Source organism: Podospora anserina, chromosome 1 (assembly GCF_000226545.1).
Source record: "Podospora anserina S mat+ genomic DNA chromosome 1, supercontig 1".
Taxonomy (NCBI): Eukaryota; Fungi; Ascomycota; class Sordariomycetes; order Sordariales; family Podosporaceae; genus Podospora; species Podospora anserina.
In genome coordinates this window covers 2,837,909-2,851,126 of record NW_001914859.1, presented here as the reverse complement: position 1 = coordinate 2,851,126, position 13,218 = coordinate 2,837,909, and the positions used below count along the sequence as shown (strand labels likewise).

Here is a 13,218-nt window from a genome sequence, read left to right as displayed (position 1 = left end):
GACAAGGTCAAAAGTGAGTGTGAGGATGGCATGGTTATGTCAAAAGAGCGTAAAGATTTGTAACGGCGGAACCAATGGGTCAGGATAGATCCCTTTGGGAGGGATCATTGAAAATATAATTACAAAACGCCGTTTTATGTAGACCATTGACATGCACACACTTCATCTCATTGCTACTACCTTGCAAAATACCCCCAACTCAAAATTGCCAAATCCAGGGCTTTTTCCCCCTCCCCTTTCTCATCAAACTCGAAAGCAAATTCCCAGTAACGAATCAGTGCCCATTCTCCCAACGCCCGCTGATGATAATGTCGAATGACATAAAAAATACCCGCCCGCCGCTGCCGTCTATGTTGCCTGCCTGCCTCTTTGACAATGCAAACTCCTCTCCTTCCCTGGTATAACTCTAGCGTATAGATCCCCATCTACCCATCTCCCTTCTATTGCATAGGCAAATACTTCTTCAACCCATCAAACACCATAAAGATAAACGCCGAGCTCGGCACCGACCTCAACACCGTGATCCCACACCCCCTGTAGAACCCCTTCAGACCAGCCTGCTTCCACAACGCGGCCGTCTCCCCCATAAACGTCTTCTTGGGCCCCACCTCCCCAATCGGCGTGGTCTGCATCCTCGACTTGACCGTGTCTGCCGGAAAAAACAAAAAGTTGTAGGCCATGCCCGCCGAGGCGCCCGCTACCGCCTGCTGCCAAAGGGGAAGGGCATCTTGTGCTCTGATCTGCTCGAGATGTTGCGGGGAAGTGGCTCTGCTCTCGTTCCACTGACGGAAGAGCTTGGTGGTGGTCTCCTTGGAGCCGAACCAAGCCGCGCAGCCGCCTGCTTCGCGGATGAGGGTGCCGAGCTGGCCGTGCCAGAAGCCCGAGATGCCCTGGTGGCGGAAGATGTCCCTTATGACGGGGATTGGCTTCAGGGGGGCGGCGGCCTTCCCGCCCGTTTCAGGGACTTGGATTTTGCACTTTACCAGCTCGACGGGGGTGAGGATGAAGGAGGTCATGGCGCCGGCGAAGCCGCCCGTGAGCCAGAGGGTTTGGAGAGACAGCGGCTTGTCGTGGGAGGCGAGGCCGAAGCCGTAGGTGAGGTCGCGGCCGATGCGCTCCCAGAAGAAGAGGGACGAGTTCTCGAGGGCGGCGCCGACGAGGGGGGCCGAGATGCCGCGGTAGAGGCCGAGGAGGCCGTCGGAGCGGAGGGCCTGGCGGAAGCAGTCGAGGGGGCCGGTGTAGCGGAGGGGGAGGTGGTCGGGTTGGGATTGGAGGCGGACTTTGACTGTGTCGAAGGGGTATTCGATGTATTTGCCCACTACACCGGCGACCTGAAAAGAGGTGCATGGTAAGTTTTACTGCGTCAATTAGATATGAAGGGGCACTCACTGAGCCGTAGACGATGTCCTCAACAGCCTCCATGACGGCGGTTTTGGGCTTGAGGATTACTGGTGTGGTGATGCAGGGGGATGTGGTGGATGATGAGGTTGGTGCAGGAGGCACCTCTGGTTTAAGTGTGACTGCTGGCTCCATAGTGAGTTGGAACTGTGGGAGACGTTCACTTCCTCTCTTCTTTTGACAGCCGGGAGCGAATAGCCCAGTGTCGATACCCTCCTGGGCGCACAATGGCACACACACGCTCTCAATTGAGTCCCCGACACTGCGCGTGATAAAGACGCAGGACACGGAGCAGAGCGCAGAATGCGGCTGCAGAGATCTTCGATACCTCTTATGAGGGGGATCCCGGTTGCGAATTGGAGTCTTTTTCGAGACAAGATAGGATGACGACCTGCAGCTTGGACTTTGGAGAGCGGGCGGGTGTGACTGTGAAGACACTGGTGAGTGACAAACAGACTTGGACTCGGCCGGGTTGCAGCAAGGGTGAAACGACCCAAATAATAAAGAAAAGAAAAGACAAGACAAAACTATTCACTGCCACCACGACCCAACCCCCGAATTCCCACTCACATGAGAGCTTTGCCGTCTCAAGTTTCTTCAGTCACCGCTCGAAACTGCGAGTTGATCCCGGGAAACCCCACGAGGGTCAAGATCCGATGAGCGGGGCGGGGACCGGTCTGGAGGGGCTACTATCAGGAGCAATGCAGGGAAATGCTTTGATGGGTGCTCGCCCTTTTGTAGGCCGGCGAGGTCGTAGAGACCTCACACCACCTCAAGGCTGAAGCAGCAGCTTCTCCCGGTGTTGCGAAATCGGCTGTCGATCAATACAAAAGCATGGTGTTGTGTAGCGGCAGAATCCAAACTCGGCCATCAGATGTTCAAAGCCCTGGGAAAAAAAACTTGGAAAACCGTTCAGCCGTCTGCTGGTCAGCGGAAGCCAGCCGTTGTGCTGTTACCCTGGGGGCTTGGCAACCCAGGGTTAGCGGTTTGGCGGGGCAAGGAGGGACGTCTCTGGGTTGCGATTCAGTCCTGGGGTTCCTGGAATCGCATGATTGATGCTGCTTGCGTGAAGCTTTGTTGAGGTCCGCAATCCCAGACCTCGGTAGCAGTGGGGTTTGGAACAAGATTCGAAACGTTCCAATGGGGTTTTTTGTGAGGTGTTTTGCAACTGGGTTACCTAATCGGCATGTTGGGTGGGGATGATGGGCCACATGGACCATGCCAAAGATGATCAGATAAGATCATCTAATCAACCATCAGTGGCATTTGCCAACGACATCTCCACTAATAAGCCAACTCTGGCGCCGAGTTCGCTATTTTCGCTCTCCTTTACACCGGGCTCTCACATGTCAAACAGGTGCCGAACGACGAGCCGTTGAACTAGTCTAGACTCTAGTTGTTGGGATCTGTTTAGTGGAATATGGACCATGGGATATCATAAGAGAGACCTCGAAATATGTTGCACGTGGCCAACAACTCCGTGATCACTCGTTACTCAGGAAGCAGAAGTCGTTGAAGTGACGCTATACTTTTATTGTGGACGGAGCGTTCCGTTGATCACGAAAGAATACAAATTCTGTCCCACTCATGTCGAGGGCAGAAAAATAGAGTGCGACAAAACATTAACGCCTTCAGAGATGATCTACATACTTCTGATTATGTTTCAAGATGTGTTAACTATTCTGAAGGCGTCTCGACTATTTTGAAGGCATTTCAATTATTTTAAAGGCATATCGACTATCTTCCAGGACATGTGGACTATGAAAAGCCTAATTATTATGTGGAGACACCTATAGACAATCTTTAAAGGCCCATAGACACTCTCTTAAGGCCTACCAACTATCTTCGAATGCCTATGGACTATCTTGTCCGTCCTATTGACTGTCTTTTATGTCCCAGGAGCAAACAGTCTTAAGCCTTAAGTCCTGTCCAATACATGGTGCACAGACCACCCAAGCATAAATCAAGGTACTCGCTTATTTTTGACCGTGAACCTTGGAGGCTACAACTGACCTTTTCTTCACACAACCATCGTTCTGCGCCCGCAAGATCAACTACCGATGGCTTCACGACGAGAACCGCCTGACCTGGCCGCCTTGCTACGGCAAAAGAAGGCCCAGGAGGAAGCCGCCTCAAAACCGCGATTTATCTCCAAGAAAGAACGCGAGCGCCTCGCCGCCGAAAAGAAGGCCAAAGAAGAGGAGGAACTGAAACGAAAAGAGACAACACTGGAAAATGGCCATTCCAATGGCAGTTCTCAGCCATCACGGCCTCGAAATGAAATTCCGACTGGCCCTAAGGCGATGCGAGCGGACGACCGAGGAAACAGGCAAGGCGACAGACGAGAGGGCGACAGACGAGAGGGCGACAGGCGAGATGATGACCGGGGCCCGCATCGCGCCGGAGCAAAGCGCGGCGCCCCCATGGATGACGAAGGGCGGCGGACGAAGATGGAAATGAACGACGAGGCCGAGTTGCGCGCCAAATATATGGGACCCGTTGTCAACCAGTCTACCTTCTCGGCTAAGAAGAAGAGAAGGAGAACGGCCGCGAATAAGTTCAACTTCGATTGGGACCCAGACGATGATACGAGCCGACCGGATGATCCTATCTACAAAGACCGTCTCGAACCAGTATTCAAGCGTGGAGGCGAAGAGTCGACCGACGAGCTTGTAAGAAGAAAGGCGGAGGCTATCCGGCGTGGAGATCCAGAAACGGGAGAGGAGCGTGCCAGACAGCTTCTCGAACAGCACGAGCGCGCCAAGCAAGCAGCTAAACGCAAGGCTTTGGGCTCACATTGGTCGGAGAAGAGACTGGAGGAGATGAAGGAGCGTGACTGGCGCATCTTCAAGGAGAATTTTGGCATTGCCACCAAGGGCGGTGCTATTCCGAACCCTATGCGTAGCTGGGAAGAGTCGAATCTGCCACGGAGGCTACTGGATATCGTTCACGATGTTGGCTACGACGAGCCATCGCCTATCCAAAGGGCGTCTATTCCTATTGCTCTCCAGGCCAGAGACTTGATCGGTGTGGCCGTTACCGGTTCCGGTAAAACAGCAGCTTTTTTGCTGCCGTTGCTGGTATACATTTCTGAGCTCCCGCCCTTGAACGATGTCAACAAGAACGACGGTCCATACGCCCTTATTCTTGCCCCGACGAGAGAATTGGTACAACAAATTGAGAACGAAGCTCGGAAGTTTGCCACGCCCCTCGGGTTCACTGTCGTTAGCATTGTTGGTGGTCACTCTCTGGAAGAACAAGCCTACGCTCTCCGCAACGGAGCAGAGATTATCGTTGCTACACCAGGTCGTCTGGTCGACTGCCTTGAAAGACGACTTTTGGTCTTTACTCAGTGTTGCTACATCATCATGGATGAAGCCGATCGCATGATCGACCAAGGTTTCGAAGAACCACTGACCAAGATTCTGGACGCACTCCCAGTCACCAACGAGAAGCCAGATACGGAAGAGGCCGAGAATCCCCAGCTCATGAAGAAATATCTGGGTGGAAAAGACCGTTACCGTCAGACGATGATGTACACAGCTACGATGCCTCCACTGGTGGAAAGGATCGCCAAAAAATACCTACGTCGCCCAGCCATCGTCACTATCGGCAACGCAGGCGAAGCCGTCGATACTGTTGAGCAACGCGTCGAGTTCATCGCCGGCGAAGACAAGAGGAAGAACAGACTTCGGGAGATTCTCAACTCGGGCCAGTTCAAGCCGCCCATCATTGTCTTTGTCAACATCAAGCGAAACTGCGAGATGGTCGCCAAGGATATCAAGTCTTGGGGCTTCTCCACGACGACACTTCACGGCAGCAAGACGCAGGAGCAGCGTGAGGCTTCGCTTGCGTCGGTGCGGAACGGCCAGTCGAGCATTTTGGTGGCGACAGATTTGGCCGGTCGTGGTATTGATGTGCCGGATGTGAGCTTGGTTGTCAACTTTAACATGCCGTCGAGCATTGAGAGCTACACGCATCGTATTGGTCGTACGGGTCGTGCGGGCAAGAGTGGTGTGGCTATTACGTTTTTGGGTAATGAGGATACGGAGGTGATGTATGACCTGAAGCAGATTATCTCCAAGTCGAGTATTTCTAAGGTGCCGGATGAGTTGAGGAGGCATGAGGCTGCGCAGAGTAAGCCACAGAGGGGGCAGAAGAAGGTGGAGGATAGTGGTGGGTTTGGAGGCAAGGGGGGATGGCAGTAGAGCTTTTGATAAGATGCCTTCAATTTGGTCCTCATCATGGTTGTATATCTTTGTTCTTGCATGTATCTGCACTATTAACCCTGGCTTTGCTACTAGGGACGAGGCCTTAAAGATAGCAAAGAGGCTTTTATAAACAGTAAATTGGTATTAAATATCTGTTATAAACCCTTATAGACAGTCGAAAGGTCCTAAACCATAATAGAATGCGTTTCTCGTCTCTCAGTAGCCTACGAACCACAGGGTTAGGGTCTCCCAATTGCCCACTCCCATCAACCAATCCCAACCCTAGAACTTTTTTCGATAACCGACCCTGTCCATCAAGCTCGCTCCCACCCTCACTCCCGATTGCGAACCTCTACGACCGCACCGTCACCAATCCAACATCCCCGTCCCCCGGGACGACGACGACGACAACAACAACAACACATCCCGCCCATCATGGCGACCCCCACCAACCCCTCAACCTTCATCCAACTAGCGCAATCCCTCCCCGCCCGCCTCAAGACCTTTCTGGCGCGCTACCCCCCCCTATCCATCCTCCCCCTCGGCGCGGCCCACGCTCCGAGCAAGGCCCTCACCTTTTACCAGCGCGAGACCCCCAACCCGTTCCTCCCGCGGAAGCACCCTGTGACCGGCAAATGGCACGACCCAAAATACTCCCTGCGCAGACAGGCTGAGCTTGTCAAGTTGGCGAGGGAGCACGGAGTGGAGGAGTTGCTGCCTTATACGGAGAAGGGGACGGAGACGAGACTGGCGAAGAGGGTGGAGTTTGGGTTGAGGGTGAAGGGTACTGGTTTGGGTGAGAAGGTCAAGGGTCATAAGCATGAGAGGGTGCTGGTCGCAAAGTACGTATTCCTTTGGGGAGAGGGGGAAAGACGGGGTGCTGACAGGATGATAGGATGGAGAAGAGGAGGAAGGCTATGCTTGAGATGCCTGGGCTTATTAGGGAGTGGAAGAAGGTATGTAACAAGGGAAAATAGTATTGGGAGAGGGAGAGGGAGGAGTGCTAATGAGATACATAATAGGTTGGGAAGCGCAGCTGGAGCAAGTTCCCCAGGTAAAGGCGCTACGATATCACGACGACGATCGACAGAGCAAAAGGACAATGGGGGGGAGGAATACCAAGAGGATGAATGGGGAAAAGTGTATAGATTGGGAGGCAGGGCAGGGCAGGGCAGGGCAGGGCAGGGCAGGGCAGCATTTGTATCAATACCAGCAAGACAACAAGCAAAAATGTACAACACACATATTCACAACCAACTTGCTTTGGTTCATTGATCAAAAGTGCGATATTGGTCTCTCCCAGGAATACTGACAAGAGCAGGTGCACTTGTATACCGATGGGAAACAAAACGTATGAACTACCTCGGCTTCTATCTAAGATTTGCAAAAGTAACTACAAAAGAAAGAAAAACGAACGATTCTTTTCCTTTTTCCATTTCTAAGTTTCTTCCAACTCCAATGCTTGCTTGCCCTTTGCTTTCCCATAACCCATCCATCCCTTCTATCAACACCATGCCAACCAACCAACCAAGTTCAGCGCTCAAAATATCAAAACCGCCCCAGTCAACTCAGTCTAAAAGTTCTCCCCCAACTTCCCCACCAGCTTCATCTTCACATCCTCATACACCTCCTTCGGTCCCGGCGTCGCATCCACCTTGATCACCTTCCCCTCCTTGTCATAATACTCCACAACCGGCATGCTCGTCTCAACAAAAGTCCTAAACCTCTTGCGGATACTCTCCGCATTATCATCCGCCCGCCCGCTCGTCTTGCCCCTCTCCAACAGCCTCCCCTCCATCACCTGCTCCGGGCAGTCAAAGAAGAGCACCAGCTTCGCGGGACAAACCACCTTTTCAAACTGGAACGCCTGGTCCATCTTCCTCGGGAAGCCATCGATCAAGAAGCGCGCCTTTTTCGAGCCAGACTTGGCGATGGCGTCGGCCATGGCGTTCTCGAGGAGGGCGACGGTGACTTCCATCGGGACGATGGCGCCGTTCTTGATGCAGTCTTGGATTAGCTGGCCGTATTGGGAGCCGGGGCGGTCCTGCTCGGCGCGGAGGAGGTCGCCGGCGGAGAGGTGATGGAAGGAGAAGTCGTTGACGAGGTTGGTGCATTGGGTTCCCTTGCCGGCGCCGGGGCCGCCGAGGACGAAGAGGACGGTTACTTCTGAGGGGGAGAAGGCTGGGGTGGGTTTGGCGGAGGAGGATGCGGTTTGCTTGGGGTTGGGGGGCATGTCTGTGGTTTGGGGCGGTTAGTTGTGGTTTTGTTTGGGTATAGTTTTAGGTTAGATAGGTATGTAGTATTGTGATGTCGAGATTAGGGCAGTTGATGGGCGAGTTTCAAGAGACATGTATCGTTGGAGGTTCAAAAAGTGACGCTCTTTGAGGGTGCTTCCTGCCTTGAAACCTGGCATAGCTACACACCTCACATGGCACAGCTCGATTGCCCCTCCAACAAATCGGCAGCTGCAAAGCTCCCGCCTGTTCTTTGGGAACCCTCCATGCCGCACCAACTCCTTCCCCTATTCGTCCAACTACATCATCCATCTCCGCTGTGCGCCCATTCGTTGTCCCCCAAAGAAAAAGTAAACTTACTCTTTTGCCTATTAATCAACAACACCCACCCGCCAGTACCAGCAGCCAACACCAGCACAAACGGCCAGAACTTGACCTTTGTCCCATCACCGCTTGAACCGCCCGAGCTGTAGGATCTGTATTGTTGCGACTGGGAAAACCGGGGGGCAGCCTTGCTGGCGTTGGCGGTAAAAGCAGGAACGGAGGAGGTAGGACGGAATTGCTGCGACTTGGGCAACAAGGAGATGGTACGACGGATCGCAGCAGTGCTGTTGTTGCGCGCCAGTTCCCGCCAGGCTTGGCGTCCTACTGCTGCTGCTGCTATAGACATTGTTCGGTTCTCGTGTGTGTGTGAAGTGGTTTTGCGCGCGCGCGAGGGAAGCTCGTGATAGGGGATGGGCGGCGGGCAGCGCGCACAATGCACGATGACGACTCGGGGTGATGGGTGAGTTGTGGCGGTTGGGTAAGGGGTATGTATGGTCGGTCAGGGACAAGCAAGCAAGTCTAATTGGTAAGAAAAGAAGGCGAAGAAACAACGGAGCAAAAAAAACAAACACAGAACAGAATCAGGAGAGGATCGCAGAGATGGGATGGAGAGTCAGGTTGGCTTGTGCATAATTAGAGGTACCCAAAATAAAATTGTTAGTGTCATGTCATCTCATCTCTTGGTGGACCCCTGAATTGCCCGCGCCTATAGTTACAACCGTCTAACATTATTTTTCCAGAGAACGGCTGTGATGAGGCGAGGCCCTACTTTCCGTGTTGAAGTTATCTATCACACCAAAGTTGAAACTGAAAGATGTGATCAAGTTGACGCCGTAACCACCTTGACAACCTCGAGATATTGACCCCATCTCCTGCCCACCCCCTTTTGGGGCCATCAATACTGCCACATCAACCACATATCTCAACATGGCGGTTGCACAATCGAAACATAGCAATGACTTGCATCAAGCACACAATTCAAGCCATCACACGTATCACATACTCCCATCACCAAATACACAATCTCAAAGGTTCAGACAATTTTCTTGTTTTGCTATTTACGAAAAAATGTCTTTCTCATCTCACCCACCCAGATATCATTTCCCACGTCCAACATGGTCCCCTTTCATATCATCCTCGCTATTCTCGCACAGCGAAAAGGTAATATCTTTCTGATCGCTCATGCCAAAAAAGCCACAGTGTAATAATGTACATATAGTCCACCTCCAGTCCATCCAAATTAGAGGTTGTAAAAAAAGAACGAGTGCCGTCCACACTTTGTAAGATCAAGTTCTTCGCGCCGTCAAACGCCATTGGTATATCCAAACAGACAAAAAAGGAAAGAAAAAAGTTTGGGTTTAGAAAGAAGGCAGACAGCCACCAAAGGGCAGAGTAGTTGTCGACAAAGAGAAAAAACATAAGAAAACAAAAGGCTGAGAGAAAAGAAATGTATACATGCAAAACGACCAGGGCTTGCTGCCGTCATCCCTTGTCCATTCAAGCGACCCCATTTATCGTGGGATGTTGAATGTTGTCTGAACAGGTGGTGGTGACTTGATCGCTTGCCCGGCGTAGGCACCGGGGATGGGTACCGCCTCGTACTGCTGCTCGCCCTCTACCATTGGCGCATGCTGAACTGTAGGTGCCGGGAAAGCAGGGGCGGTGATCGAGGAGGGTGAAAGATCGGCCGCCGTTGGTGGCTTGTATCCGGACTTTGGTGTTGACGGAGTAGCCGGGTTAGCTTTGGTAGGCGGGGCCTGAAGCTTGAAGGCAGCCTGTTGGGGAGTGAAGTTGGACTGAGGAACAATGAGGTTGTTGCCACCAGGAGTGAAGGGCGAATCGGAGGTGTTCTCCTGGATATCGCCCAAAGACTTGTAGGTGGTGGGCGGGAAGCGAGGGGAAAGAGCATATTGCGAGAAGGCGGGCGACTTGGGGCCGAAGCCAGGTGTGTTGGGGGCGGACTGGCTGCGAAGCTGGGCGAGGTAGAGATCGGAGCGGGCCTTGTCGCGCATGTCCATCGACTTGTGAAGCTTCCTCTTCGACCAGTATCGGTAAAAGACGACGCTGTAAAGCGTGATGCTGATGATCTCGACCACCAACTCGATAATGATGCAAATAAGAGTCCAGTCCTGGAGGCGGCAGACAAGGGCGTAGTCGACTTGGCCGCCAAAGAGTTCGGATCGACGGTTTTCGACGCAGGCCCATCCCCACATATCCTGGTTACCGCTGTTGGACTTGGAGTGCTGGAGGATTCCGGCGGCCGCAGCCCACATAGCCATACTGAAAATGAACCAGCCGACCGCGAACAGAGTGTAATAGACGCCGACCTTCTCCGCTCTCCTGTGACCACCACGGCAGTAGCCAACAAAGACACAAACGCAGATGATGAGCGAGACACCAGCACAGGCGAGAACGACTTTCTGAGGCCAGGTGTTTGTGTTGTTGGACCAAGCCGGAAGACCGCTCATAGGTGCAAGAGCCTTGGTGGCGTTGAAAATGGCGAACGAGGCCGAGATCATGGACAAGATAATCAGGGAGCAGCTGAAGTTGACACCACGGAGGGCGAACTTGGCCATTCTTACTCTGGTCTTGATTTTCTGCCGTGATTGTTAGTCCATATTCGCACAAACCAACCTCTTATCATCCTTCACTTACCAAATCCCTAGCCTGGTCCTTCTCTGTGATCTTCTCCCGCGCCTCCAGGTTCTCCTCTTCTCTGAAGGTGGGGCTCAGGGGGTTTGTCAATCCCCTGCCGGGTGTGCCTGGTACTCTCATGGCGCTCTTCAAGGGCGACTTTGGCGTCATTGGTACTGTTGATCCCCTGTTTCCGATATAACCAAATCCAACATCTCCTGGCTGCGCCTGAGTGATTTCGTGCTTGTCAGAAAAGGGTCCCAATCTCGGCTCGATAGGTGAGTTTACTGCTGTAGCTTCGGCGAACCGTGGTGTCCTGGGAGGCTTGGCCAAAGACGAGGATGTGGATGAGGAGTCTGTAGAAGAGATGGAGCCGGCTGACTTGGTCCGGATCGGTGCGAGGTTCAAGGCCGTTGGCCGCTTCTTTTCGTCGAGACCCATCGTGGACGACAACGACAGTAAAGTCGTTTCTCCCTTCTTCCTTTTTTGTTGCTTGGTGTTGTGTGTAGGCGGCGATAACACCTACAAAGATGGACGGCAAGTTGAAGAGAAGGAAGATACCAGTCTTCAATAAAGAGGACGGTGGCGGAACAGAACCAAGGGAAAGGGTGTGGTTAAGAGAGCCCAGCTGCCAAAGGAAAGGAATTCCGGAAAAAGATGGCGCTCTCTTGGGGGGGTGGTGGGATTTGAATAGCCGCTGCCACTACCACTTACACAGCATGCAGGCCTCGCAGCTGCAGGGAGGTGTGAGTGAGTGGTCCGATGAGGGAGGCAACGGGTGCAATGGGGACACCCACGGTGGACAGGGGGTATTTTCCCAGCAAGCGGCTCTGATAGGGCGAGGTACCAAGCTGCCAATAAAGCCCGGGCGACTCGTGATGGAAAATAGACGCCCACTGGAGTGACGGAGCGGCACTGGAGCTAGTTTTGCTGGGCGGCCCGAAGAGAGACCTGCGGGTGGGTTGCAGATGCTGGCTACAGGAGCGTGTTCCTGATGTTCCTGGCGGTCTAGAAGGAAACCTGGAAGGAAGAAGTACAGGAGAAGAGTCTCACTTCACAATGGATGACAAGAGGGAAGAAGAGTCCCGACGATCATCAAGGCTAGAGAAATCTGCTAGATAAGCGGAGGACACTGGTCCTAGCTCGCAAAGAGGGGCATCTCAATATAGCAATACGCTGTTGGTTGAGGGAAATGGGACCTTGGGGGGTGTCATGGGTGATGGTACCGAAGTGCGTGCATAGTGCTCGGAGCTTGGGACTTAAACAGCACAAGTAGTGAGAGAAAAAGACTAATACTACCACCGTTTAACTGCAAATGCCCAGAGCTACAAGCAGCGTTCTTGGAAGCCTCTTCACCGTGTCATCAGAAGCTACTCGGCCCATCAATGGCTGCAGAAACATGTGCTCGGGTTCATGGAACATGGCCGGGCGGGTGGTGATGCTCGATCTGTTCCACGGCGAGAGGGACGAGAGAGGACTCATTCTCTGGCGGTGCTTGGCGCTCAAAGTCGTCGCAACCCGGGGCGGGGCTGGCGCATATGCAAGTGTTTGGAATCTATTGGATGGAGGCCTGGGTCGAGCAGGACCATTTCTGCCGAAAGAGCGTGAGGTTGGACGCCGGCCTGGGCGGGACAGTCGCTGGTTGGGCGGCAAGAGAGTGACTGTCGTCGAGTTGAGGTTGGACTCCCCCTGTCGTGCAGCTGCCACCCCTGCCGTTGCTGCCACCAATGATCTGCGTCTAACCCTGTGGGGTTCGGATTGCTTGAAAGCAGGCATCCAATCAGCGACTAGCATTCTGTGATCTCTCTGCCGGTCATGCAGCTCAGCGGTAAGCCGTGCCACACAGCGGCCGACGTCCCCTCTTGCCCAGCCAGCCAGCTCCAAGAGTCCGACGACTGGCCTTCACCTTTTTTGCCTTCAGAAAGGACCTTTTTGTCAACCGAGTGGCACATGAATGGAATGTACGACCTGGGCCTCGAATAGAGCTTTATCATGACCCCGCCTTTGAAGGCTTCAACCGTTGTTGTCGTTGTCTCGGGGCCAGCTCTTCATGAATCAAAACCATCCTCATCCCCAAGGCCCGTCCCAGGATATCTCTCGTTATCTCTGCTCACATAAGACCCAAGATGGTGGACCAACATCAGCATCTTAATTCAACCGGTTCAACCGAGGCAAGCGAGAGTTTTCTAGCGGTCGACATCCTCACGATGCTCCAGGCTGATACTGGCACCTAGCAGGCGAAAGGTACAAGCCAAGCCAACAGCTCGCTTCAATTTGGAAAAAGGCACACAAAATTCAGCTGCGGATTCTCCCAGCAACGAGGCAGACCTTGAGAGTATGGGCAAAAAATCCTGATTAGGACAAAATTGTCCCGGTAGGTGTCACTGGTGCTCGTCCCGTGCATGATCACCACATAC

The 13,218-nt window shown here is 53.2% G+C and overlaps 5 protein-coding genes across 5 annotated transcripts; 2 read left to right on the top strand and 3 right to left on the bottom strand.

The window, feature by feature from the left end:
* Nucleotides 1–440: 440 nt before the first annotated feature.
* PODANS_1_7980 (uncharacterized protein) lies at nt 441–1,533 on the bottom strand (the record flags this gene model as incomplete). The annotated part of the gene is made up of 2 exons (XM_001912986.1): nt 441–1,331; nt 1,390–1,533. The coding sequence occupies 2 exons, from the start codon at nt 1,531–1,533 to the stop codon at nt 441–443; spliced, it is 1,035 nt and encodes a 344-aa protein (XP_001913021.1).
* A 1,925-nt stretch (nt 1,534–3,458) lies between these two features.
* PODANS_1_7970 (uncharacterized protein) lies at nt 3,459–5,606 on the top strand (the record flags this gene model as incomplete). The annotated part of the gene is made up of 1 exon (XM_001912985.1): nt 3,459–5,606. The coding sequence occupies one exon, from the start codon at nt 3,459–3,461 to the stop codon at nt 5,604–5,606; it is 2,148 nt and encodes a 715-aa protein (XP_001913020.1).
* A 246-nt stretch (nt 5,607–5,852) lies between these two features.
* PODANS_1_7960 (uncharacterized protein) lies at nt 5,853–6,667 on the top strand (the record flags this gene model as incomplete). The annotated part of the gene is made up of 3 exons (XM_001912984.1): nt 5,853–6,451; nt 6,505–6,565; nt 6,632–6,667. Coding segments are annotated over 3 exons (696 nt in total), but the record flags the coding sequence as incomplete, so codon positions are not given.
* Nucleotides 6,668–7,182: 515 nt separating this feature from the next.
* Nucleotides 7,183–8,513, bottom strand: PODANS_1_7950 (uncharacterized protein; the record flags this gene model as incomplete). Its single annotated transcript, XM_001912983.1, has 2 exons — nt 7,183–7,844; nt 8,204–8,513. The coding sequence occupies 2 exons, from the start codon at nt 8,511–8,513 to the stop codon at nt 7,183–7,185; spliced, it is 972 nt and encodes a 323-aa protein (XP_001913018.1).
* A 1,165-nt stretch (nt 8,514–9,678) lies between these two features.
* Nucleotides 9,679–11,242, bottom strand: PODANS_1_7940 (uncharacterized protein; the record flags this gene model as incomplete). The annotated part of the gene is made up of 2 exons (XM_001912982.1): nt 9,679–10,764; nt 10,823–11,242. The coding sequence occupies 2 exons, from the start codon at nt 11,240–11,242 to the stop codon at nt 9,679–9,681; spliced, it is 1,506 nt and encodes a 501-aa protein (XP_001913017.1).
* Nucleotides 11,243–13,218: the final 1,976 nt, after the last annotated feature.